The 27,933-nt window shown below is 36.3% G+C and overlaps 1 protein-coding gene and 1 non-coding gene across 4 annotated transcripts in view; one reads left to right on the forward strand and one right to left on the reverse strand.

Annotated features, from left to right (window-relative positions):
• RAD50 (RAD50 double strand break repair protein) overlaps window positions 1–27,933 on the reverse strand; it is a 119,837-nt gene that overhangs the window by 33,690 nt on the left and 58,214 nt on the right. For all 3 annotated transcript variants that reach the window (XM_057735411.1, XM_057735401.1, XM_057735422.1), the window contains 14 exons: window positions 25,011–25,139; window positions 24,613–24,778; window positions 22,963–23,156; window positions 21,525–21,731; window positions 20,319–20,501; window positions 19,310–19,467; window positions 16,323–16,498; window positions 15,592–15,829; window positions 10,350–10,539; window positions 8,521–8,647; window positions 7,896–8,089; window positions 6,095–6,205; window positions 5,552–5,644; window positions 5,346–5,459 (listed from right to left, as the gene is read on the reverse strand). In XM_057735411.1, coding sequence (XP_057591394.1) covers window positions 5,346–5,459; window positions 5,552–5,644; window positions 6,095–6,205; window positions 7,896–8,089; window positions 8,521–8,647; window positions 10,350–10,539; window positions 15,592–15,829; window positions 16,323–16,498; window positions 19,310–19,467; window positions 20,319–20,501; window positions 21,525–21,731; window positions 22,963–23,156; window positions 24,613–24,778; window positions 25,011–25,139 — 2,280 coding nt within the window. The remainder of the gene's footprint in view (window positions 1–5,345; window positions 5,460–5,551; window positions 5,645–6,094; window positions 6,206–7,895; window positions 8,090–8,520; window positions 8,648–10,349; window positions 10,540–15,591; window positions 15,830–16,322; window positions 16,499–19,309; window positions 19,468–20,318; window positions 20,502–21,524; window positions 21,732–22,962; window positions 23,157–24,612; window positions 24,779–25,010; window positions 25,140–27,933) is intronic.
• On the forward strand, window positions 22,095–22,224 carry LOC130843469 (small nucleolar RNA SNORA11). Its single transcript, XR_009050976.1, has one exon. It is a non-coding gene; the product is annotated as a small nucleolar RNA SNORA11 (small nucleolar RNA).

The raw sequence follows: 27,933 nt of genomic DNA on the forward strand, positions 1-27,933 counted from the left end.
CCTTCAAGCTGACAGATCATCATACAAGGCAATAAGAAGTTCCACAAAAATAGTAAGTCTATATACTATGACACTTTTCTGGCCATTAAATTGAACTGAAAAATTTTAAATTTAGCTGTTCTTGTAGAGTAGTTTTGTCCCTAAAAAGGAACCACTAAGTCATTTGGTAGCAGTGGCAGCACCAACACAATTATTTCAGTAGTCTTCCTGGTGATTATAATGGACTGTGTTGTCAAGAGACAAACAGGAAACAATTTATAAGTTGACTCTTTGGAACTTAGGGAAAAAAATCTTCCTGCAGAAAACCGTGGTTTGGCCCATAAAAGCCTGAATATAAAAAATTAACCCTAAGTTTGGAGTCAGGTCTTCTCAAAGACCCTTCTACAGCAACCCTTGTAGCGAAGATAAACTCGGTGATCTGGGAAGTAGAAGGGAGGTGCAGATCTTTGGTAACATTTTATTGTCAACAGTAATGACACAGGAGTCACCAGGGAAAAAGGATTTGGGAGGTGGGAAAGAAGAAGGGAAGCCAAGGACTTCTCTCATATGATTAACGTTCACATCCAACCCTGCCCTTCTATGAATCAATATTTTAAGTTTTTGGTTTTTGTTTTTTTTTTTTTTACAACTGTCATGAAGGCTCCTTTCGGTTTTCCTGGAACTTATAAATATATACGTATCTATTAAAGGTATCATTATAAGCAGTTAGAGATGACTAAAATGATATGGTTGTAAATGTCCTTTTGTTGCCAAGGCAACCTAATGTACCACCACAACTGCTATGACTCTCCAAGTTTCTTCCATGGGTGACTATGCTTATACTTTATTAGGAACAAAAGAATGTGGCACTGCTTGCTTTCATCTAATATTATATAACAATTGAATCTGCTTTCATGAATACCTGAAAGGACTCTTTAAAGGGCTATCACATTTTTAGGTGAGACTGATTTTTTGCATGAAACAATGTTCCTGGTCTGTTAGCTGCCATGCTCACCAGAAAGCTAGGGATTTCTTTCTTTTAGGTCAGCTTCTAATTGCTCTTTCTTTCTGAAAGACAGTACAGCACAGTAGTTAAAGAGCATAGGCTTTGATGTCAGGTATACTTAGGCTCAAATCTCAGCATTACAACTTTCAAATAAGATGACTTTGGGCAAATTAGTTTAAATTCTGTGAGCCTCAGTTTACTTGTAACATAGTGATAATAATATTACCCATCAATAGAGCTATTTTGAAGATTAAAATACTTAGCATATATAAAAAGTACTAAGCACAGTGCCTGGCTCAATAATTGCTAGTGAAATAGGGTCAAATCTGTCCTTGTACTTTAAGCAGTAAAAATTCCAGTCACAGTCTTCAAAATATAAAGTATCAGAGAAAGAAAACATAGTATCAGAGAAAACCAGATGCAGTTATAGTACACCAAAACTGTTTTTCTATTATGCTAGCAATCTGACAATGTAGGGTCGAGTTCTACCTCTGTTACTCACTACTTTTGTGATCTTGGGCAAGTCAGATCACCTCCAGTTCCCTTCATCTGAAAAATGAGGGAGGAAGATTATTAAACTTCCAAATTTTTAAATTCTGTGGAGTAAATTTGATAGGGCTTAAGTATGTAAATAAGCTACTGTTAGGCTCCTCAACTCTTAGATAGTAACCCCAATCACTCAGCTCAGAGAGCAGCTAATGCATGCAGCTGGCCACCTAAAGGAAACATAAAGATTAGCTGCATTCTAGGTACGTGTGATAGAGTAATTAATAACGAATAAACCGCACTCCACAATTCACCAAAAGTCTAGTTGGGAAAAATGCCATTTACAGGGGATTTCCTGAAAGCCATGCAATGCTCTGACTCAGTGATTGATAGTTAAGGGGATATATCAGAAACCTTGAGGAACTTCAACAAAATATACATGCGCCTGCCCATGCCCCAGAGGTTCTGATTTATTGGAGACAAAGATGTGTATTTTCAATAACCCAGGTGATTTTTTTTTTTAAGTTCTAGATGTAATTCATATACCATAAAATTCACCTAAAGTGTACAATTCAGTGGTTTCAGTATGTCCACAAGGTTCTAATTCCAGTACATTTTATCACCCCAAAAATAAACTTCATACTCATTAGCAGTCACTCTCTATTCCCTTTTCTCTCCTTTCCCCCAACCCCTAGCAACACTTACCTGCTTTCTGTCTCTATGGATTTGCCTATTCTGTACATTTCATATAAATGGAATCATACAATATGGTCTTTTGTGACTGACTTCTTTCATTTAGCATAATGTTTTCAAGGTTTATCTATGTTACAGCATCTATCAATATTTCATTTCTTTTAATGACTGAGTAATAGTCCATGATGGTTAATTTATGTGTCAACTTGATACCACAGGTTGCCTAGACATTTGGTCAAACATTATCCTAAGTGTCTTTGACAGCGTTTCTGGATAACATTAACATTTACAGTGGCAGACTGAGTAAGTAAAGTAGAATGCCTTTCCTAATGTGCGTGGGCCTCAAACAGCCAGCTAAAGACCTAAACAGAACAAAAAAGGGTGAATAAGGGGTAACTCATCCTGCCTGCCTGACTGCATGAGGTGGGACAGTGGTTATTTTCCTGCCTTCATATTTAAACTGAAACCTCAGCTCTTCTTGGATCTAGAGCCTACTAGCTCTCTCAGTTCTCAGGATTCAGACCCAGACTGGAACTACACCATCGGCTCTCCTGGGTCTCCGGCCTGCCAACCACAGATCTTGGGACGTCTCAGCCTCCAGAATCACTTGAGTTAATTCCTTATAATAAATTTCTTTATCTATATCTTTCCCTGTATCTATATTTATTGATCTCTTATTAGTTCTGTTTCTCTGGAGATCCCTGACAAATACATATGAATATACCAAATTTTGTTCATCCATTCATCGGTTGATAAACATTTGGGCTGTTTTCCATATTTTCACTATTATGAATAATGCTACTATAAACATTCCTGTACAAGTTTTTATATGAACATATGTTTTAAGTTTTCTTGGTTATATACTCTGCAGTGGGAAAAACCCAGGTGATCTTGATGGCTGCTTACAGCTAACTTTTGCTCTCCAAACACCCTAATATTTATTTTAGGCTCCAATCACACCACCTTTTACACTCATCAAGGGATGATAAAGGTGCTGAAACACACTGTAGAAAAACAAAAACAAAAACAAAAACAACCCATGCAGTTTGTTGAAGACCCGGTTTTTATTTATCTATACAGTGTCTTCCTTTCAATGAATGCCTATGGAGACATTTTTTTCTCTGGTCTCAGTCCAGGGAACAGTTTTGTTTTTAACTTTGAGACAATGTAAATCTTAATTAATTATGACTTTCTCTCTTTATGTGACTACTGAAATCTTTAGCAAGGATACCAGATTTCATGGTCCACATTTTATATACTTCATACTCTCCTGGTTTCATTGCCTTCTTCTTGTCCTTCTTGTCTCATTTTCTCATTAACTTGTTATTTAGCATTGCTCTATGTATATAACTTAGTAAACAATTTCTAAAGCAAGGTAGGTTATAAACGTAAACTAACACAGTCAGATCCACTAAACTTAGACCATCAACTTGAAAAGACTGGTATATCTTAATTATCTCTGTATATCTGTATGGGCATTACTGATTTATAGATTGTGATCTTAAATAGAAAACCCACATATAAGCTGGTGATAACTAAGTATTGTGTTACATGTATGCATCATACATTTATACAACATTTATTAGATGGCAGAGATTCTATTTACCTTTGACCAATATTCATATATTTGACATTCCTGGCACTATGGCCAGAGATTCTGCAGAAAACGGATATGGCTAATCTTCAAAGAGATTTTAACCATTATTTACAAGTCGTTAAAGCATTCGAATAGCAAATTTTGTTCAAAACAGCAAGAACAGAGAAATGGTGTAGTTTTTAAAGACATTAACTATCATGCTTATATAAGGCATGTTGAAAATTATTTTCTCAATGTGATTTTAATTTTACTGTGGAAGTTATTAATTTCCTTAATAGAGAAAGTAAATGCTAAAGGAATCAACTGGAATATGACAGTATATACACATTTTACTTACAAACAACTTTTAAGAATGATATCTAGAAGTGAGACTGAGAACTGGCAGAAGGGGAAGGAGACTTTTAACTTTATGCTTTTATGTTTAAACTTTTACCAAGTCTTTTACTGAAAATAAAAATTTAAAAAGGAAAGAAGAAAAGACAATGTTATTAGAATTGCTTTTCTCAGGGAACCAACCCTGTTCCTGTTAGGGGGAATGTAATTTGGTGCAGCCACTGTGGAGAACAGTATGGAGGTTCCTCAGAAAACTACAAATAGAATTACCACATGATCTAGCAATCCCACTCCAGGGCATATATCCAGACAAAACTATAATTCAAAAAGACACATGCACCTCTACATTCATATCAGCACTATTCACAATAGCCAAGATATGGAAACAACCTAAATGTCCATCAATAGATGAATAGATAGAGAAGATGTGGTACATACATACAATAGATTAATACTCAGCCATGAAAATGAACAAAATAATGCCATTTGCAGCAACATGGATGCAACTAGAGATTATCATACCAAGTGAAGTAAGTCAAAAAGAGAAAGACAAATACCATAGGATATCACTTCTATGTGGAATCTAAAATATGACACAAATGAACCTATCTATGAAACAGAATTAGGGACAGAGTGAATAGACTAGTGGTTGTCAAGGAGGAGGAGGGTGGGAGAGGACTGGACTGGGAGTTTGGGATTATGTGAACTGGTATATATACGCAAACTGGTACATATAGAATGGAGAAACAACAAGGTCCTACGTATAGCACAGGGAATGATATTCAATATCCTGTGATAAGCCATAATGGAAAAGAATGTGAAAAAGCATGTATGAATAACTAAGTCACTTTGCTGTACAGTAGGAACTGACACAACACTGTAATTCAACTATACTTCAATAAAAAATTTAAAAAAAGAATACAATCAGGTAAAAATGTTATGATGAAAAGAATCACAATAGCTTGAGTTATACCAAAATGCATTTTTTTATTATTTCATTTTACGAATGAAAATATGTCTCTTTTTATACTGCCAAAGGAGAATTTGCTTTGTCTCTCAGTAACATAAAAGAGAAATATACTTTTTATATAAAAATAAACATATACACATAAAGAAGAATTGCTTTACTCTACTGTTTGCATTTCTACTCAATGCAAGTACTGAAAATAAAAGTAAAAAAAATAAGAAAGAAAGATAAGAATGTTACTGGTATAGGCGCCACCATAAATCATTAGCAGAAAAAGGACCTACCTTCTGTGTATCAATATCTTGTCTCATGATTCCCATTTCCTTATTAATCTTTTCTTTGTGTGTCTCACATTCACTTAGTTGAGCTATTACTTTATTAAGTTCAGTTTCTTTTTGCTACAAAAATGAAAAGTTCTTAAGCATGAGAAGTAAAAATATAAACAAATAAATCATTTTAAATTATGTTCAATTAAACAGTTTTAAATTACCTTCTTATAGTCATCTTTTCCATCTTGAATATAATTCTCAATGTCTTTCACATAACCATGAATATTTTTAAGCTTCTCTTTGATATCATTTATCTGTGGAAAAATATTTACTAAATATACACTAGTTGGGACTAAGACATTCAAGAAGATTTATTTCCAAGGAATATTTTATATTAAGGTACTAAAAACTTAATAGGAGAGTACAGTGAAACACTGGCTTGGAAGCTAGAAACCCTGGGTTCCAGTTTCTATCACCAGCAATATTTTATCTCAAACCAAATTTTATGATCTCCCTTTATCACCTATGGGATTAGATTAAAAGGTCTCAATTCTCAACTTCTATTTTAGATCAAGAAGCAAAATAATTTACATTTAATCCTTATTCTAAAAAATTTTCAATGTTAGATTATATCACAAACCTGAAAATACTATTTTATCATTTTTTAATTTCATGTGAAATACTAGTGTCCAACATGGTGCTCTGAATATAATAATAATTTTAATATATATTTTTGATAAGTAAATATATAAATGAAATCTTACTTTATCCTGTGCTATTTTGTTGCTCGTATTTTTTTTGTTGATCAATTCTTCTTTCTCCTGCTGGAACTTTTCCAATGTTATTTCCAAAGGGCTTACCTGCTCTTTAGCATCCTAAGGATATAAAAAATATAAGGTCTTACATAACATTCCATTATCTTATTTCAGGTGTCAGACTTTACAGTCATAATAAAATCATTTTCCATGCACCAGACTTTAAAAGTCAATTCATTCACTCCTTCCAACAATTTCATGAGGAAGGTACCATTATTATTATTATTATTATTATTTTGGTGCCATTATTTTCATGCTATATTTCAGAGAAGCACAGAGATGATTTGTTCCAGGGTCCCAAAAGCCAGTAAATCAAGGAGCCAGGATTCAAATCTCATCCAGCTCCAGAGTCTTTCTTTTAACCACTATGCTATACTGCGTCAGCCAGTGTCTTGATTCTTAATCTGCACCATGTGCTCCCAATTATATGAGCATGTGGCTTCAGGTATAAATTTTTCATGAGTTTGTAGGAGCCCATATCAGCTCTGCGTGACTGAAGAATAGGAAAGCTCTTTCAGTCCAGGTCTTTCTTTTACAGATGGAAATATGATCATAAAGGAACTTTTGATCTTAAACTTAGTTTCCTGACGCTAAGCAGATTATTTTATGATAATGAAAGCAAACAAGTACATCGATGTTGGTGTGTCTACACTTATTTTGGAAGGAAAGGGGTTTTCAAATAACAAACTTTTTTACTAATCAGAAGTCCACATCGTCTGGCCTTGTAACATCGCCACAGCATAATTATATGATAACCACTGTTCAAAACCATGATCCTCAAACACTTTAAGATCCTGAAACACCTAATGAATCCATAAAGGTAAAAACAATTATTTAGTATTACTTCAATGTAGGTATATTTTATCATATTGGGAAGTGGCTTGGTGTGGTGGGAAGTCAAATGTCACACATCAGAAGGCCTACCAGAAAATTAACCCTGCCTCCTACTAACTGCAATAAACTTGGGCAAGTCATGGGATATTTATAAGTCTCAATTTCTTTTTCTATAAGAAGAGTATTTAGCTACATTTATCAAAATGATACACTGAATACAAAATGAGATACTGAATGGTTTAATGTCAAAGTGCTTTATAAGCAGTAAAAAATACAAATGCAAGGCAGCACTACTATTTTATACCATACTCTATGCCTCTGTTATTTTGTAATCCAAAACTACTTAAGAAACATTTATAGTAATTAGTAACAGATTCAGTAACATACTTAGTGCTTACTGAATGTGCATAGTTATGTACACCCAGACAAGACTGCTGTCTCTAAAACTGTTCAAAAATTTAATTAAATCTTAGATTTGATTACTCTAAATGAGGGATGCCAAATGGGTTCCATTCCACGTGTCAATTCAGTGCCTGCTCATTGTAGTGGGAAGTATCCCGAGACTACATCTGCAATCAAACAGAAAATGTGCTATGTCTGAGAGGCAGTGTCTGCCATCAATATAGGATCTGTAGATAAGACAAACCTCCCATACAAGTAGGAATCCGTATATGGAGTTAGCCAGCCACCACCAGATCACATCCAGTAACAGGAAGTTCACTACTTAACCAGGCACCAGTTCTTCCTTATTATGGTCAATAAATCTTCTCCCAGAAATTTTTACCTATTAGTAGAAGTTCTATATAACATTTTCATTTGATCCTTACAATAACCATAGTTCTGGCCATTGCCCCAATAAACAGCATTTCATATATCTGAATTAATTTAAAAAACTAGTATGTATGAATGTTTTTACCTTTATTTCTCTATATAAGGACTGAACTTCAGTGGATAATTCCACAGTTTGCTCTTCTAGTTGCTGACGACGTTGTAAATTAGTGGATATCTGAAGTTTTTCTGATTTAAGTTCATTTGTTGTACTTTTTAGATGTTGAATCTGTTCCTGCTGGTCCTGTATAAGCTTACGATTCAATTCAATCTTACTGGAAGCTGCATGAACACATATTGATACAGTGATTAATGTAAGCATACAGAAAATACTATAAGCAGCATCATTCCAGTTTTATAGGTCTGTGGCATTCGCAGAGGCTGAGTTTCTGTGGGTCCCACCCACTGCAACAAAAATGCCACAAGAACTTGTCCAGCTCCCAAACCTGCTTGCTGTCCCCTCCTGAACACCCACAGGTGAGGTTCATAGGGCAGGTATGATTGAGAAAGAATATGGCTCATCTGTTACCATTCAAAATCTGTTCTGCAAAGAAAGGAAACAGAGGAGAAATGACGCTTTTGGGAAAAGAAACTGAATATACCGTGGACCGGAAGAAAGACTGTTCTTTGTTCGCATAATAGTTATAAAATTTATGGTAAAAAAGCATATGCTGGGAATGTGGAAGTCTTTATGAGGAAACAGACTCTATTACCTGTATCTAATTTATGTTGTTTTTCTTGTTTTTCCTGGTTTACTTGTTGAACAGTTCTATCCAAATCTAGTCCTTGGAGTTTAGCTGCTTGTTGTGCAATTTTTCTTTCAACATCTTTAAGTTCCATCTTAAGAATAAATCAAAGGTATTTCTTTTAAGAAACTTATGGCATTAGACACTATAAAACTCTTAGAGGAAAACATAGGCAGAACACTCTATGACATACAACAAAGCAAGATCCTTTTTGACCCACCTCCTAGAATAATGGAAATAAAATAAAAAACAAATGGGACCTAGTGAAGCTTAAAAGCTTTTGCACAGCAAAAGAAACCATAAACAAGACAAGAAGACAACCCTCAGAAGGGGAGAAAATAGCTGCCAACGAAGCAACTGGCAAAGGATTAATCTCCAAAATATACAAGCAGCTCATGCAGCTTAATACCAAAAAAGCAAATAACCCAATCCACAAATGGGCAGAAGACCTAAAGAGACATTTCTCCAAAGAAGACATGCAGGTGGCTACCAAACACATGAAAAGATGCTCAACATCACTAATCATCAGAGACATGCAAGTCAAAGCCACAATGAGGTATCACCTCACACCAGTCAGAATGGCCATCATCAAAATATCTAGAAACAATAAATGCTGGAGAGGGTGTGGAGAAAAGGGAACCCTCCTGCACTGTTGGTGGGAGTGTAAATTGGTACAGCCACTACAGAAAACAATATGGAGGTTCCTTAAAAAACTAAAAAAGGAACTACCATATGATCCAGCAATCCCACTCCTGGGCATATACCCAGAGAAAACCATAATCCAAAAAGAAACATGTACCACAATGTTCACTGCAGCACTATTTACAATAGCCAAGACATGGAAGCAACCCATCAACAGATGAATGGAGAAAGAAGATGTGGCACATATATTCAATGGAGTATTACTCAGCCATAAAAAGGAATGAAATTGAGTTATTTGTAGTGAGATGGATGGACCTAGAGTCTGTCATACAGAGCGAAGTAAGCCAGAAAGAGAAAAACAAATACTGTATGCCACCTCATACATATGGAATCTAAAAAAATGGTACTGATGAACTCAGTGACAGGGCAAGAAGAAAGATGCAGATGTAGAGAGCAGACTTGAGGACATGGGGTGAGGGGAAGGGGAAGCTGGGACAAAGTTAGAGAGTAGCATTGACATATATACACAAATGTAAAATAGATAGCTAGTGGGAAGTTGCTGAATAACATAGGGAGATCAACTCGATGATGGGTGATGACTTAGAGGGCTCGGATAGGGAGGGTGGGAGGAAGTCGAGGGAGGGAGGGGATATGGGGATATATGTATAAATACAGCTGATCCACTTTGTTGCACAAAAAAACTGGCACAGAAGTGTAAAGCAATTATATTCCAATAAAGAGCTTAAAAAAAATATGTATGGCATTATCATTATTCAAAATCTTTAAAAATTAACTGCTTTTAATTACTTTTTAAAACCTAATTTGTAACTGCTCTCAGATATAACTTTAACAAATTTTAACAGGATAAAGATAAATTAATTTTTTGATGAAATTAAGTGATTATAAACAAAAGGAAGCAGACTAAAAAAGAAAAATAAACAGGACTACTTCTTAATTCTCATAACTTATGGATAATAAAATTTAAACTCAGGAATATAAGCTAAGCAGTTACTCCTTGAGACTACCCGAAATTCAGGATAGGGAACTTTAAACACAACCTGTACCAGAATACTAGCTACTATCTTTAACACTCACATTTCATTCAAGCCACCATGAAACAAGTTTTATTCTGCCTTAAACTGCAGTAAACTTACCTGAAACCTCTCCATAATTGTAACATCTGTCAGACACACTTTAGCACTTTCTTCCTCAGGTATAACTGTACCCAAGAGTGTTTCCTGTTCTTCTATGTCATTCTTTAGGCGCTGTATGTCTCTGTTTACATTCTGCAGTTTGTTTCTTAATTCTGGTATTTCCTTCTCCCTCAAATCAATTATGCTTTGCCTTCATAGAAAACACACAATTAAAAACAAGCAATCTAATGTTTTCTTATAATGAAATTGAGGTTATGTATTTTTGGCAAGAATACCATAGAAGTGATGTATCCTTCTCAGGGCATCATATCAGTGGGTACATGATGTCAGTATGTTACTCTTACTTAGCTTACTTAGTTAAAACGGTGTCAGCCAGATTTATCCATTGTGAAGTTACTATTTCTCTCTATGTAATCAGTAAGTATCTTAGGAGAAATACATTGAAGACAATGTAAATATCCTGTTTCTCCTCAAATCTTTGTCCACTGGTTTTATCAACAGTACCTACTGACAGATCTTGATAGCAACAATTTTTACTGTTGTTTGCCAAACTGAAAGGTATTTTACAGATTACCTGACCATACTCATCATAAGTGTCAAGACCATGAAAGACAAAGAAAGACTGTCAAAGTCAAAGAACTGTGATAGACTACAGGAGCCTAAGGAGAAATGAAATGTACATGCAATCTGGGGATCCTGAGTTGGATCCTGAAATAGAAAAAGGATAGTAACAGAAAGACTGCTAAAATTCAAACATGGTTTGTAGTTTAATTAACAGAATTATACCAAAGTTAATTTCTTGATTTTGATAACCACATTACGGTTACATAAATTGCGAACATCAGGAGAAGATGGGTGAAGGGTATATGTGAATTATCTGTACTATTTCTGTAAATTTTCTGTAAGCCTAAAATTCTTTCAAAATAAAAAGTTTAAAAAATGATGGAAGGATGGAAGAAAGGAAGCAAAGAAAATAGGAAGGAAGGAAACCACTCAAATGCTACATGGGTTTATGGTACAAAAGCTGTTACACCCACTTTACTGCTGCTACTCTAGCTAATGAATTATTATCCCTGTGGCAGGTACTGCCTCCACACCTATTTTTGTTGACTTCTCTGAAATTAGAAAACTTGTATTTAATCTTAAAAAAAAAAAATTTAAGCTTATTTCAAAAAAATTCCAAATTCTCAATCAAAATCAAATTAGTATAATAAATTGTTTTCTAATGGGAGTCATAATAAATTAGAAACTCAAAGATTAGCTCTTACATACTGTTATTATTTAATGATTTTTTAAAAGTCCATACTATGACCAAGAAATGCCAACCTCAACTGATCTGTGGTGACAGAAGACCTGTAATTTTTTTACACCACAGCAATGTAAAAATTCCTGAATAAATATGAACGTATTCAGATTATGAGTAATTCACGTTCACATTACTTCCCAGTGTTATAGACCAGAAGACAGTCTTAAATTATGTGCCCAGTACCTAAAAAGTGAAAAAGCTATGACAGCCTAATGACAGTCAAGCATTCACTTTTCTAAGACATTTTGTGGAGAATTACAGACATCCACTCAATTTTAACCCCATTTTTACATTTTCATACACAAACAAAAAACCCTTATTGATGTGGTCCACGTTTTGGTGCCTTCTTCTGATGCTGACCTAAGATCCTAAAATAAAGTACTCTAAGAAACAGTAAAGATACTTCCTGAGAGAATGGTTACTGAGATCTATTAGGGTTTTCTCTCCTGTTTTTTAAATTTTTCAGAAACTCAATTTTGTGATAGCATTCTTTTTCCAAGGGAATTTTATGTAAAAGGGACCAACACACAGAGATTACCAAAAAAAAAAAAAAACACTTACGGGAAAAATATTGTTTCTATTTAAATGAGGTGTTATAAAAAATGAACCCAAGTCAGACTAAGAAAAATGATAAAGAGGTACACTTTCACCTGAGATCTCCTTCATAACGGCTGTCTTATATTAAGTGTTGGTGAGTTTGGAGTTTCAAATGAAAATATATATTTCCTCAAAGAGGATAAGCAAGATCTGGCTCCTGAATACCTCTCTGAGCATCTTCAACCACTTTCCCCTTTGGCCTTCAGGTCAAACATGCCTCAGGCATTTTATACTGCCTGGAACGCTCTTACCCTGGACAACCACGTGGCTGGCTCCCTGACTTCACTCAGGTCTCTGCTCAAATGCCACCTTAATCAGCAACATCCCTCCCACTGACCCTCAGGTGCTTTCTATTCCCTTACCCTGCTGCATTTTTCTCCATGGTACTGATAATCACTTGACAGATTATATATTTGCTCTTCTAGCTTCAGTTTATCTTACTCTGTGTTTGGTAACCAGAATGGCACACGGGTGCCAATGCAGATACTGGGGTACTATGTGGATTAAAGTTGGCCACGAACACCTTGACACTCCTCCCATCAAGACATAGAGTCTGTGTCCTCTCATCGAATCTTGGCAGGCTCTGTGATTGCTCTGCCCAACAGAAAACAGAAGTAACGTGCCAATTTCTGGGCCCAGACCTTAAGACACTTGCTCTTAGGATACTTCCTTTGGTAATCCAGCCACTATGCTGCCAAAAGCCTGAGACACAGGTGGAGGCCATGTGAAGGCATTCTGTTTGACAGCTCAGGTGAGCTCCCAGCCAACAGTCAGCACCACTGCCAGCCTTATAAGTGAGCCACCTTGAAAGTCCAGTCCAGCAGAGCCTTGAAATGACTGCAGCCAACATCTGACTGCAACTGCATGAAATACGCTAAGTGAGAACCACTTACTAAGCCCCATCATCCCACAAAACCATGAAAGATCATAATCACTGTTGCAAGGTACTAAGTTTTGAGGTTTCTCATGCAGCAATACATACATAGAACAGGTACTACAGTTCTCATTCATTCAGCAAACAGTTACCAAACTTCCAACACACAAAGAATTATGGAGGTACAACAATGAATAAGGTATGCACCTTACTCTGACAAGGAGAGCTGTGTTGGCAAGGGTCCTAACATAAAATATAATGTTGATTTCTGCTATTTATAATTTGTCAGTTTGACACAGACCTACATGCACTTTCCACCAACTTCTAATTTTATCTTTCGCTTCATCTTTTTTTTTAAGATACTGACTTATTCCTTTCCTTCTCATTCTCCAGCTACTGCTTTTGTCTCCTTATGACATGCTCTCTGTAGCCCCCAATAATCTGGTTTTTATCCTTGATGATTATATTAGCTATCTATTGTTACATAACAAAATACCCCAAAACTTTAGCAGCTTAAAACAACAGCACTTATTTCTCACAGATATGAGAATTACCAACTATCTGGGTACTCTTGACTCATGGTGTGTCACTGAAGGCAAATTTGAGCTGTGGGCTGCAGTCATCTAAAGGCATGACTACTGGAGAATCTGCTTCCAAATGGTACACTCACTCATATGGTTGTTCAAAGGCCTCAGGTCCTCACCAAGTGGGTCCCTCCACAGAGCTGCTCACAACACAGCAGCTGGTTTTCCCCAGATCCAAAAGAAAAGGAGAACAGGAAGCTGTAGTGCTTTACATAACCTGATCCTGAAGGGACATGCTATCACTTCTGTTGTATTTTATTGGTTACACAGACCAATCTTGGAGAAAACTATACAAGAGTGTGAATACCAGGAGGCAGGAATCATTGGGGACCATCTTAGAGGCCTGCTGCCACAAAGCACATCTTCTTGCATCTTTCCTTCTTCTTTTCCTCAAACCCTTCTTCAGTTTTCCTGGACAACATATCCTCCTTGTTTTTTCGTTTCCAGAATTTTTCTCACTTTCATCCAATGTATTAACATCAATTTTCCTAAAACACATCTTTCATTAAATCCACTAAATCCCTCAGGATGGCTCCTCATCACTTAATAGAAAGAGCTATAATTAGGCCTGAACACAATGTAGCTCTATCTATCCTACTTATGGGAATCAATCACTACAAATAAGCTCTCAACTCCAGATAATGTTTCTATTGCAGCACAAGTGTTACTCTCCTACCCTTTACAGACACTGGTCTAATTTCCCTCTCCTTTGCCTTCTCTTAAATTAGTTGAACCAACTTCCCTATGCTTTACATCCCTCCTCCTACCCTGTTCTCAAAATCCTGGTCTCATTCTGTAGTCCACCGGCTTCTCTCTTCCTAACTAAAGCATTTGTTTGAACCAATTAAGTACTTCATTCAGCCCAGCTTCCTTCTCTTTCTTCCTTCCTTCCTTCCTTCCTTCCTCCCTCCCTCCCTCCTTCCTTTCTCTCTCTCACTCTCTCGCATTTTATTTTATTATATTTATTTATTTGGTCTTCGTTGCCACACACGGGCTTTCTCTAGTTGCAGCAAGCGGGGGCTACTCTTTGTTGTGGTGCGTGGGCTTCTCACTGAGGTGGCTTCTCTTGTCATGGGGCACAGACTCTAGGCATGCAGGCTTCAGTAGTTGTGGCACACGGACTTAGTTGCTCCATGGCATGTGGGATCCTCCTGGCCCAAGGCTTGAACCTGTGTCCCCTGCACTGGCAGGCGGATTCTTAACCACTGTGTCACCAGGGAAGTCCCAAGCCCAGCTTTCTATGTCTAATTTTGAGAGCTTTTCTCTTTACATGGACCATCAGCTCCATGAAGGTCATGTCTTATTGGTCTCTGTGACCCATCTCTGTGCTCTGTGTTCTGGGAGACACGAAGGCAATCATCACATACTTTCTGACTTGATTTTATTTATAAATAGACCATCATCTGAATTTCTTATACAAGCAAGGGAAAAATAACCAATAGAAATTATCTATGATTCATTCTTTTTGGAAGTGAGAAAAACATAAAAGTATGGTTTAAAATTTGTCTCTTGAGGGCAGCTTTCCAGTACTTTAATTCTTTGCTGGGTTTAGAAAGTGACACATCAGCAAATAGTTATAAAATCTATCAAAATTTCTGCCCTCAAGCCAAGTCTCAGGAATGAAAGAAACACACACATACACACAAAGTAAAGACTGTATCTACCCTGTGACTAGGTTAAGAAACAAGCGTATCTTGAAATAAAATAATTCTTCCTTACCACATAAATAAAATGAGAAGAGCATACTGGCTTAGAATCCCAACTTTAACCTTTATCCATTCAACTCTTGCTTACTGAATACCTATCATATGCTAGGCAGTGGATAGGTACCTCTTACAGTGCTGCTGTACAGGTACAGTAATGGTAAATCCCTGTTCTTACCTCATGGGCACTAGTCCCAGCATTTCATCACGTCGCTTTTCTTTTCTCTTTAGCTCTGATTCTGTTGACTTGAGTTTATCTGGAGCAAGCCTCAGCTTAGACTGTAAATCACTGATGACTTCTTGTAATTCAGCTTCTGTCTGAAAAACTCTCTGACAGACAGGGCAACACGACTGGTTTTCATCTGTTAGCTGAGTAATGAATTGGGAGTAAACTGCCGTAGCTCCAGCCAGCATGGCTATTTAAAAAATATAAATATACTCCCAATGAGAATATAAAATATAGTTTTGTCAATATGGTTATATCGTTTTCTGTAAATACATGATTATTCTTCTTGCTTTATAAACACACCATAAAAGAAAATAAAATTCTGATATTTAAATCTTCCCAAGGGCACAATACATTCAGATTTATAGAAATTACTTTCTGGTAACACAACAAGTATAACAAAACTTTTAAAGCTTGTTATGTGCGAGAAACTATAATCTCATTTACTCTTCCCTACACATGGTAGGTAATTATGTCCTCAGGTAATGAATTTAAAGTATAGAAAGGTTTTGATAATTTGCCCAAAGTCACACAGCAAATAGGCTATAGAACCAGAACTGAAACTTAAGCCACCTGGCTCCAGAACCAAGTTTTGAAATTTCCCATCATTAATAGTTACAAAAATAGTGAACAAAAATTCAAAAACATCAAAATGCCTTGATAATATAAAGTAGGTAACTTACCTCGCTGTTTTGAGGATTTTTCAATTTCTTCTTTAAGCCTGTCTAAGTCACTTTCAAAATCCTGGCTACCACATACATCAAACAGTTTGTCTTCATAACTGGACAACTGTTCTTCCTTTCTTTTTAGCTCATTATATATATGATTTTTATTTTGCTCAGCTGAAGCTAGTTCCTTGCTAAAATAAGAATAAATATGGATTACAATTTTAAAACATGAGAATAAATTCGAACGAAAAGTGTGAGAAGGTAGATCCAAGACAAACTCTGTCAGAAAATATTACAAAGGTCTGCTGTGGCCAAGCACTTTTTTTTAGGAGTCATGACAACAGTCCGCTACTGCCTGAACTCTACCCCTAGCACACTGACTCACCCTGGTCATACACCTGCTCCTAGAAAAATGTGTATAGACAAAACTCTGTTTGGTTTTGGGGGGTTCATGGTCTTAGATCTCAGTTTAAGAGCCTCAACAAGGAGAATATGCTTGCCAGATCTACTGGAGGGAGGGAAGAAAAAAGGAGAACATTCTCCTAACTCTGCATGGACCCTTTCACAACTGTACTTCTGTTCCCTCCTGTAAAAACTTTTCCTTTGTTCCCTCCTTGTTGTTGTCATCTACTTACAACCTGATCATTCACTGCCTCTCATTCATCAAAGACTTTGCTCACTAGTACAATCTATTTCCACTCCAACTCTTAAATATAATCCTAGCCAGCCTCCATGTCCACACAGATCAGGGGTTTTCAATTTACAGGTTTTGATGCATTTGGCAAGTCATGTAATCAATTTAATGCATTACATTCAGCATATTTTGAAAAATTAAACATAATATGTAGAATATATTGGAGTAGATTGTGTGTGGTTAGGATAGGTACTATTTAAAGAAATTTGCTTCAGATAAATGTGTTAGTGCACACGTGCCTCATCCTGATACTTCCCACTGTGAGTCACAGTAAAAATCTGGAAAAAAAATATGCAGATGATGCCTTCACCATCCTAGCCTCTGAGCACTGCTCATTAAGATCACTATCTTAGCAGCACCAAACACAGTTGAACCCCTCCTTGAAAGACTATTTTCTCAAGGCAACCCAGACATCACTCCTGTCTTGCTCTTGCCCTGGCTTCCTGTGCATATGCTTCACTTGCTCCTCTTCCTCTGCTTGCCAACAGTTTAAATGCTGGTGTTTATCCAGGAATCTGACTACAGTTCTTTCTCTTCTCTTTGAATAACTCCTTCAAGTTGACATGCCCTACTGATTCCAATAATCGCTTACAAAGCAACAACTTCCAATCTACTGAACTTCAAACTCCAATATTCTAACAGACATTTCCACAAGAAACACAAATTTAATGTGGCCAAATCTACTATCTTCCTCAAAAATATGCGTGGAATTTTTGACCCTCTTATCTAAGCACCACGCAAGGTGATATGTGAAAAAACTGATCGCTTTTTTAAATTGTGGGAAAAACATAAAATTTAACATCTTAAACATTTTTAACTGTACAGCACAGTAGTGTTAAGTATATACACATTGTTGTGCAACACATCTCTAAAACTTTTTCATCTTGCAAAACTGAAACTCTATAACCACTGAACAACTCCCCCTCCCAGCCCCCACCCACCCCTGGTGCCCTGGTTACGCTGAACCTCCATTCTACATACTTTCTATGAGTTTGACAACTTTGGATACCTCATATAAGTGGAACCATGCAGTACTTGTCTTTTTGTGACTAGCTTACTTTGCTTAATATCCTCAAGGTTCATCAAGTCATAGCATATGAGAGGATTTCCTTCTTTTTCAAAGATAAATAACATTCCATTATATATACACGAAATTTTCTTTATCCATCCATCTATCAATACACATTTAGGTTGCTTCCACCTCTTGGCTATTGTGAACAATGCTGCAGTGAACATGGATTAGCAAATAACTCTCTGAGATCATGTTTTCAATTCATTTGAATATATACTCAGAAGTGGAATTGCTGGATCATCTGGTTATTTTGTTCCTAATTTTGTGAAGAATTTCCATAGGTTTTCTACAGTAACTGCACCATTTTACATTCCCACTAATAGTGCATAGGGTTTCAATTTCTCAATATCCTCACCAAAACTTGTTATTTTCTGTTTTCTTTTTGTTTTTATTTTGTTTTTTAATTGAAGTATAGTTGATTTACAATATTGTGTTAGTTACAGGTATACAGCAAAGTGATTAGCTATATTATTCTTTCTCAGATTCTTTTCCATTATAGGTTATTATAACACACTATCATATTTTCTGGTTTTTTGATAATGGTCATTTTTGATAATGGTCATCCTAATTGGTGTGAAGTGTTGTATCACTGTGGTTTTAACTTGCATCTTTGATGATTAGTATCATCCGAGCATCTTTTCATATGCCTGTTGCTCTTTGGCCATTTGTATCTATTCTTTGGAGAAATGTCTATTCAAGTCCTTTGTCCATTTTTTAATCCAGGTATTTGTATTTCTATTATTGAGTTGTAGGAGTTCTTTACATATTCTGGATACTAACCCCTTATCAGATATATAATTTGCAAATGTTTTCACCCATTCTGTGGATTGTCTTTTCCCTCTGTTGATCGTTCTCTTTGCTGTGTAGCAGTTTTTAAGTATGATGTAGTCCCATTTGTCTATTTTTGCTTCTGTTGCCCGTGTTTTTGGTGTCATATCCAAGAAATCATTGCCAATTTCAATATAATGAAACTTCCCCCTATGTCATCTTCTAAGAGTTTTATAGTTTCAGGTCTCACTTTTCATAAAGGAATATTTTAATCCTCTCAGTTAGTTCTTCAATCTTTCAAGGAACAAGAGGCTCAACTCACTATCTGTTACCATTTTACTTAATTTGTAAAATATAGGAGAATCAATTAAGACATATTTCATGACAATAAATGATTTCAAAGCAATTAAAAATGAAAGCACAAAATAAGAGACTTCTATTACATCTTCAAATGTTATAACTACTTACTTCAATTTGGCAAGTCTGTCCCTGGTCTGATTAATTTCTTTTGATTTACTATGAAGCCAGTCTTCAAGCTGTTTTTTGTTGGGAAAGTACCCTAACAATAAGGTTAATTCCTCACTGTGCCTGGATTTTATTTTTCTGATTTGTTCATCTTTGTCAGCCTACAGGAAAAAAAAACTTTTAAAAATACAGCTCAATATATCCACATTATATAAAGAACAAAAATAAGTTTTAGACTAATTACAGTTCTAGGCTTAAAAAAATAAAAGTATAAAAATACAAGAAGAAAACATAAAATTTCTTTTAATTTTTTTATTTTGGCTGTGCCATGTGGCTTGCAGAATATCTCAGTTCCCTGCCCAGGGAGTGAACCCAGGCCATGGTAGTGAAAGCGCTGAATCCTAACCACTAGGGCACCAAGCAACTCCTGAAAATTTCTTAAAGTTTTAAAGTGGGGATGGACTTTCCAAGCCATTAGAGAAAAGAATAACAAGTCTGATGATATAAAAATTAAAACTTCTGTATGGTATATGATAAAAATTAACAATGTACAGGTATGTGTTTGTGTGCACGCACTTCTGTATGTTATTTTTTTGTAATTAGAAAACAGTTTTTAAACTTGAAAGTGTATTTCAATACTCTATACAGTAGGGGGCCCTAACCCCCAGGTCACGGACCGGTACCAAGACCTGTTAGGAACCAAGCCGCACAGCAGGAAGTGAGCAGTGGGCAAGTGAGTGAAGCTACATCTGTTGTTCCCCATCACTCGCACTACCGCCTGAACCATCCCCCTCAACCCTGCCACCCTGGTCCGTGGAAAAATTATCTTCCACGAAACCAGTCCCTGGTGCCAAAAAGTTTGGGGACCGCTGCTACAGAGTACTAAGTTCACTTAATCCCTAAAATATAAAGCCAATACCAATTAAATACTTCATAGTGTAACAATTATTAATGTAAGAGAAGCTGTTTTAAATACCAGAAAGTATAATTAGAACAAAAAGAAAGGTCATACTTTGTCTTTGGTCAGCATTTCCATCTGGGTACGTGTTGCTGTATGATGGTTTAACTGCTCCATCTCCTGGTCCAATTTACGCAGGGTCCTGTCTAGGTCAGCTTTCTCATTTTGAAGGCTTATTACTTCTGTTTTTAGAGTTTCTACATTGCTGTTTTTCTCAGCCTTGATTAGCTCACGTTCCTTATCAATAATTCAAACAAATGAACAGGTTTAACCGTTGTGTTAAAACAATGACAAAGTGTATTAGAAATCAGCTACTCCTCAGAATGGCGAAAATATTACTGTTTGATTTTATCCAACAACAGAAAAAACAGAAAGAATACAATTTTTGAAAAAAATCTTATAAAGTTACCTTACTATTTTATAACAGTAGAGACTTAGTAAATAAATCTGGAAGAGTCAAACAGGAGGGGAAAATGAAAATTAGTGCAAAATTAAGAAAAATATGCTTAAGTATACAGTTTAGTGACTCTTCAATCAATAATTAAGCATTTTTCAAGTACCCATGTAGCTCACTACATTGCCTGGCATACAGAAACTAAAAATAGTGTGATGTGGTCCCTGAACAGTATATCCCCATCACAACAGGGCAATATTGTGACAAAGTGCTAAACTGACAAAAACGTATGCTAGATGTTAAGTTTGGGAGCAAAAAGAAATGTTTAAATTATCAAGATGGGACCTAAAAGGGGGATTCGCCAAACTTTAGGATGCTTATTTTGGTAATGGAGGTGTGAAGGAAGGGAACAGATTAGAACAAAGAAGAAATTTTGGAAATTCATGAGGAAGAGGTGGGCTAAGAAAGTTTCTACCACAGAAAAAGTGATAACATGGCAATAATCATATACTTTTTTTTTTTTTAACTTAGGTAAATGGTTCTCAACCATCAATCATAAGAATCACCCAGTTCTATTTTGAACACACATTTCTATGCCCACTCTTAGAGATTTCTATTTGGAAGGTTTAAGGTCTAAGCATAAGTATTTTTTTTAAAGCTTCCTTAGATGATTCTAATTTTAAATCCACCAGGTTCTAGTACCAGAGTTGGGTGATTAAGATATTCAGATAAATTCATTTTACATGAGATTGACAGACAAGGTTGACATTTTTATTAAAATATCATAATCTCAGGATTATCAAAAGATAAAATGCTTCCAAATATCTTACACCTTAAAATTATTAATTACTCAAATAGTATCTTACAGCTTTTATGAGCTCCTGGTCCAGTTCAAGAATCCTGTCTGAAGATCCTTCCAATTGCTGTAATTCGTATTTCACATTTTTCAGCTCATTTTGCTTCTTAGTTAGGATTTCTGATTTTAGCTCAATTATTCTTCCCAGTCCAGTTTTCTTATCCCTTATCTCATCTATCTGTTTTTGTTTCAGAGTCTCTTTTTCTGCAAAGTCATTCTAAATACATAATAGAAGCAAAAGCATTAACAATTTTTTTACTAAAAACTTCATTAAGTTTCCTTGATGCAAAAGTAACACATGCACTCTGAGGAAAATATAGAAAAGTATAAAAAAAATAATGATCATAGTCCAGAGATAATCATTAACTTTGAGCAAACTTTTTCTTTACAATTAGTTTTAAAAAGAAATTTTACTTAAAATCAAATAAGAAACGTAGGTCTATATTTTCTTCGTACTTTTATACTTATAAACTTAAAAAAATTTGCTTCCATAAAGGTTTTATTCTACTTCGTAGCAAATTTTATCCTAACATTAATCTAAAAATATGACAAAATAAAGTCCATGCAAAAATTAAAACATGGGGTGTGCTCTGAGCAGGGGTCCTGAGGAAATGGCTCGTCTGTTTACAACACACCCGACAGGAATCTGGGTTCATTGTGACAAGGGGCACAAAGCTTGTGGCCTTCCTATGAACAAACACCCAACACGTGTCCCCCTGCACCTCCACGCGGCTGCTGGGCAGGACCAGTGGGACAGGGCTCAGTATTGAAAGGAAGCTACAGTATTTAGTGGGGGAGTTTGCCATGTAGAGCCAGTCCGGTCCACACATGGGTGGGCCATGAGTGGTCTTATAGACATAAAGGCTTTGAACCTCTCTCTTCAAGGAACAAAGAAAAACAGATTCCAACTATATGCTACTCTGGAGGCATAACTACAGAGACAGAAAAAGATCAGTGGTTGCCAGGAGTTTGGGGGCAGAGGGGAGATGAATACATAGAGTACAGAAGCTTTTATGAGCAGTGAAGCACTTTGTATGACATTATAATGATTTTATGTCATTATACTTTTGTCCAAACCTACAGAATGTGCAACACTATTTACTTCTTTAAAGTGAACCCTAAGATGAACTGGGAACTTTGGTGATTATGATGTGTCAGCACAGTTCATCCCTGGTTTAAAAAAAAAAAAAAAAAAAAAAAAAAGAACAAAAAGAACACTCAGGGTAGATATTTTTGGCAAAACTTTTTTTCACTTTTATATATGTATACATATTATATGTGTATGTCTGTTTGTTGGATTGTGATGTAAAATGTACTTTTTAGATCAAAAAAGTTTGTAGGCCACTGTAGTTATACTGGCAAATAAAGGCACAAATTAATCTCAAAAAAAAATTAAAACAATTCAACTAGACAATCTAATACAAACAAAAGAAAATAACAATACTTACCATCAGTTGGCTGGCAGTTTCTGCTTCCTTTTCTTGCCTCTCTCTCACAAGTTTGTGAAAATTTTTTATCTGTCTTTCACTGAATGGTCCACGCCCAAAGCCATCCAATTCTAGTTGTGTTGCCAAAGACTGAATTAATGAATCTCTAGCTCGCACATATTCTTGATGACGATCTGCTTGTAGCTGTAGACGACCTTTAAAAAACACAATCGCAGTAATTCTCTCATCAGCTGATTTCTTAAAAAACTGAGACAACTGTACGTTCACATGTAGTTGTAAAAAATAATAGAGCAAGATCTCTTATATCCTTTGCTGTTTCCCCCAGCAGTAACTATGGTATTGAGATATAGCAGAAAATACATATTTGGTTTTTGTCCTTGGTTCCTGGTACAGAGCTCCAAAAACTCAGATAATTTCTCAGTGATAGGGGTGAGAGGAGTATCTTTCATTATTCATTGTAAGTCCCTTTCAACTGTACCTGAGTTTATTCTAGTGAAGTGACTCTTGGAGGATGGAACCTGGTCATCAGAGGAACCAACTATGTGTTTAGAGAGTAGGAAGTTTCCGTACCCACCCCTCCCACTTCTGGGGAGGGGCTGAAGTCTGAGTTCAATCACCAATGGCCAATGAGTTAATCAATCATGTCTACAAAATGGAACTTCCATAAAAACCCTAAGCAATGGTATTCAAAGAGTTTCCAGGTTCGTGAATACTACATCGAGGTGCGGGGCAAGTCGCCCATGTGGAGAAGGCATGGAAACTCAGTGCTCCTCTTCCATACCTTGCCTTATGCATCTCTTCCATCTGGCTGTTCCTGAGCTACATCCTTAAAAAACTGGTAACAGTAAGTGTTTCCCTGAGTTCTAGGAGCTGTTATAGAAAATTATTGAACCTGAGAATGGGGTTGTGGGAAACCCTGATTTATATATAGCCAGCTGGTCAGAAGTACAGTGGCAGACAACCTGGAACTTGGGGTTGGGCATCTGAAACGAAGTAGGGGACAGTCTCATGGGACTGAGCCCTTAACCTGTGGGGTCTGTGCTAACTCTGAACAGGGAGTGTCAGAAGTGAATTAAATGACAGGCCACTTGGTGTCTACTGAAAATTGGAGAATTGCTCGGTGTGGAAAACCCCACACATCTGGTGTCAGAACTGCTGCTGAGTAGAAACACAGTGTTTTCTTTTAGTAATCTGCAAAACTATAGCATATCACAAAGAGGTTACTGACACTGATACAATCCATCAATCTTATTCTTATTTCCCCAGTTTTATTCATATCTGTGTGTATATTAAGTTTTATATAATTTTATCAACTGTGTTGGTTCTTATAAACACCATGACAGTCAAGATACTACTCAAGATACTGAACAGTTCCAGTACCACAAAAACCCCTCTTGTTTCTTTTAAAACCATAACCATACTAACCTGCCTCCTGCTCTTCCTCCTACTGGGTAACTCTGGCAATCACTGATCTGTTCTACATTTCTAGAATTTTGGCGTTCCAAAATGTCATATAAAATGGAAACATAGTATATATCATCTTTTGAGATTGACTTTTTTCACGCAGCATAATTCCCTGGAGAGTCATCATTCATGCAGAAAATGCATTATATTATAATAGGGAAAAAGACCAAATAAACACTGTCCTACCCTGTTCAACAAGTAGTTCTGATTTTTCTTGATTGAGAAGCCTAGATTCTTTATTTAACTTTTCCAGTTCACGCTGACAGTCTATCAATCTCCTTTCTTTCTCCCTTACTGTTCTCTGGTGATTGTGATATAAGTCATTTAGTTGCTCATCAGACCCTTGAAAAACCTGTAGAGAACCAAAATAAAGAGCTTTAATGTATAACAAGGTATCACTCTGAGGTAAAAAATATGAACCAAAGCTTATTCAATATCCTTCCTTTTAACATAAACATGGAAGTAACATAAACATCAAGATTTGTATGTTTGTTTCAAAATATGAGTGGCAAAATGGAATCAAATGAGGTTCATTATAATAATTTCAAAATTCTTTAACAGAACAAAATTCTACCACCACAAACCTTTTCCATTTTCTGTTCCAGTTCACTATTATCTTTTTCCATTTGCTTCTTTCGGCTATCCAAAGCTTTAATTTCATTGTCGAGTCTCATTATTTTAGAGAGATTTTGTTCAATTTCTTTTAGACGGCTCTGAAAATAAACAAATACCTCACATAAATAAAATTCACTATAGTTTACACTGCAAATAACTGAAGATAAATAACACATCCCAGGGCCAGGAACTTAGTAAAAGTGATCTCATTTAATGGTAACATTGCTATAAAGGGAGCATAGAGAAACTGAGGCTCAGAGACATTAAGTAACCTCTCCAACTCCTTACAGCTAGTAAAGAAAAAAGGAGGAATTTAATCCCTTCTAACTCCAAAGCACATCCCCTGCCCTCAACATCTTCCACAAAAGTCATTCATTCACTGGGTACTTAGAGCCACATTACGTAAAGTACCACATTTTAATAATTTAATCCTTAAAAGGCTAACTATTTATTAAAAAAGAAATTAGAACGACTGAATGGACTAGAAACTCATGGTGCATCACAAGTGAAATGTGACGAATGATCTCGGTGGCCTACTTCCAGGGACAGCTGACTGCCTCATCTCCTAGAAATAGGAGTGAACTGGCTCAGAGTATTCCCTCCTCGGATGATGCTGGGGATACTCCTCTGGTGTTTGCCTCTATGATTCCAAGGCTGGCCAATTTCTCTACTAAGACATTTTAAGAAACTAATTTTTAAACTAATACATTATTACAGAAATCAATTGTAAGCTTCCATAGCTGCACCAAAACGCATCTTCAATTTCAATGTCACTTAAGTTATACTAATACCATATCTTATGATTTGTATATTAATAGGTAACGTTATCAGCACAGAAACTTTACTTTGTTCACCAATGTTTCTCCAGCACATGTAACAAGTGTTCAGTATGTTAGCTGAATGAGAGATTTGAAAAAAAAATTTTTTTACCAATAATAACAGTCACAGTTATCATTGCTTGAATGCCTGCTACATTGCAGACACTGCACTAGGTGCTGCTATACACTCCCTCTAATCATTATGACACTACAGGCAAACCTCAGAGATACAGTGGGTTCAGTTCCACACCACTGCAATAAAGTGATTGCTGAAATAAACCAAGTCACACAATTTTTTGGCTTCACAGTGCATATAAAACTTGTTTACCCTATACTGTAGAAGTATGCAATAGTATTATGTCTTAAAGAAAAAAAAAAGTTCTTATTTTTATCTCTTCCTATGAATCACGAATGTTTTTGATGGCATCTAGAATGGCGAATCCTTTCCAAGAGGTTTTCAATTTACCTAGATCCATCACTGTAATTACTATCTATGGCAGCTACAGCCTTACAAAATGTATTTCTTAAAAAGACTTGAAAGTCAAAATGACTTCTTGATCCATGGGCTGCAGAATGGATGCTGTGTTAGCAGGCATGAAAACATGACTCTCACTGTACATCTCCATCAGTACTCTTGGGTGACCACATCCATGGTCGATGAGCAGTAATATTTTGAAAAGAAAAAAAAAACAAAAAAAAAACCCTTTTTTTTTCCTGAGCAGTAGGTCTCAACAGTGGGTTTAAAATATTCAATAAACCATGTTGTAAACAGAGATGCTGTCATCCAAGTTACTCCAGTTATAGAGCACAGGCACAGCAGATTTAGCATAATTCTTAAGGGCCCTTAAGATTTTTGGAATAGTCAATGAGCACTGGCTTCCACTTAAAGTCACATGCCACATTACTCCCTAACAGCAGTCGGCCTGTCCTTTGAAGCTTTCAAGTCAGGCACTGACTTCTCCTCTCTAGCTATAAAAGTCCTAGATGGCATCTTCTTCCAGTATAAGGCTGTTTTACCTACGCTGAAAACCTACTGTACAGTGAAGCCACCTTCATTAATGATTTTAGCTGGATCTTCTGTATAACTGGCTGCAGCTTCTACATCAGCACTTGCTGCTTCACCTTGCACTTTGAAGTTTCAGAGACAGCTTCTTTCCTTAAACCTCAAGAACCTCTGCTACTTTCAAAATTTTCTTCTGCAAGCTTCCTTACCTCTCTCAGCCTTCAAAGAACTGAAGAGAGTTAGGACTTTGCTCTGGATTAGGCTTTCACCTAAGGGAATGTGTGGCTGGTCTGATATTCTATCCAGACCACTAAAACCTTCTCCATATCAGCAATAAGGCTGTTTCAACACTCTTATCATTCATGAGTTCACTGGAGTAGCACTTTTAATTTCCTTCAAGAACTTTTCCTTTGTATTCACAACTTGGCTAACCATTTGGCACAACAGGCCCAGCTTTCAGCCTATCTTGGCTTTTGATGTGCCTTCCTCACTAAGCTTAATCATTTCTAGCTTTTGATTTAAAGTGAGAGACGTGTGACTCTTCCTTTCACTTGACCATTTAAAGGTCATTATAGGGTTATTAACTGGTCTGATTTCAATATTGTTGTGTCTCAAGGAATTGGAAGGCCTGAGGAAAGGGAGAAAGATGGGGGAATGGCTGGTTGGTAGAGCAGTCAGAATACTCAACATTTATCGATTAAATTTGACATCTTATATGCATGTGGTTTGTGGCCTACCAAAACAATTACAATAGTAACACCAAAGATCACTGACTACAGAACACCATAATATAATAATGAAAAAGCTTGAAATATTGCAAGAATTACCAAAATATGACAGACACAAAGTGAGCAAATGGCGCTGGTGGTACAGTGGTGAGCACAGGTGCCTTCCAAAGTGAGCAAATGCTACTGGAAAAATGACAGCAACACACTTGCTTGATTGACATAGGGTTGCCACAAATCTTCAATTTGTTAAAAAACAAACAAAAACAAACAAAAAAACCAGTATCTACAAAGCACAATAAAGCAAAGCAGGCCTGCACATGCTAAGCAGGAGACTCAGAGGACT

Source organism: Hippopotamus amphibius, chromosome 1 (genome assembly GCF_030028045.1).
Source record: "Hippopotamus amphibius kiboko isolate mHipAmp2 chromosome 1, mHipAmp2.hap2, whole genome shotgun sequence".
NCBI lineage: Eukaryota > Metazoa > Chordata > Mammalia > Artiodactyla > Hippopotamidae > Hippopotamus > Hippopotamus amphibius.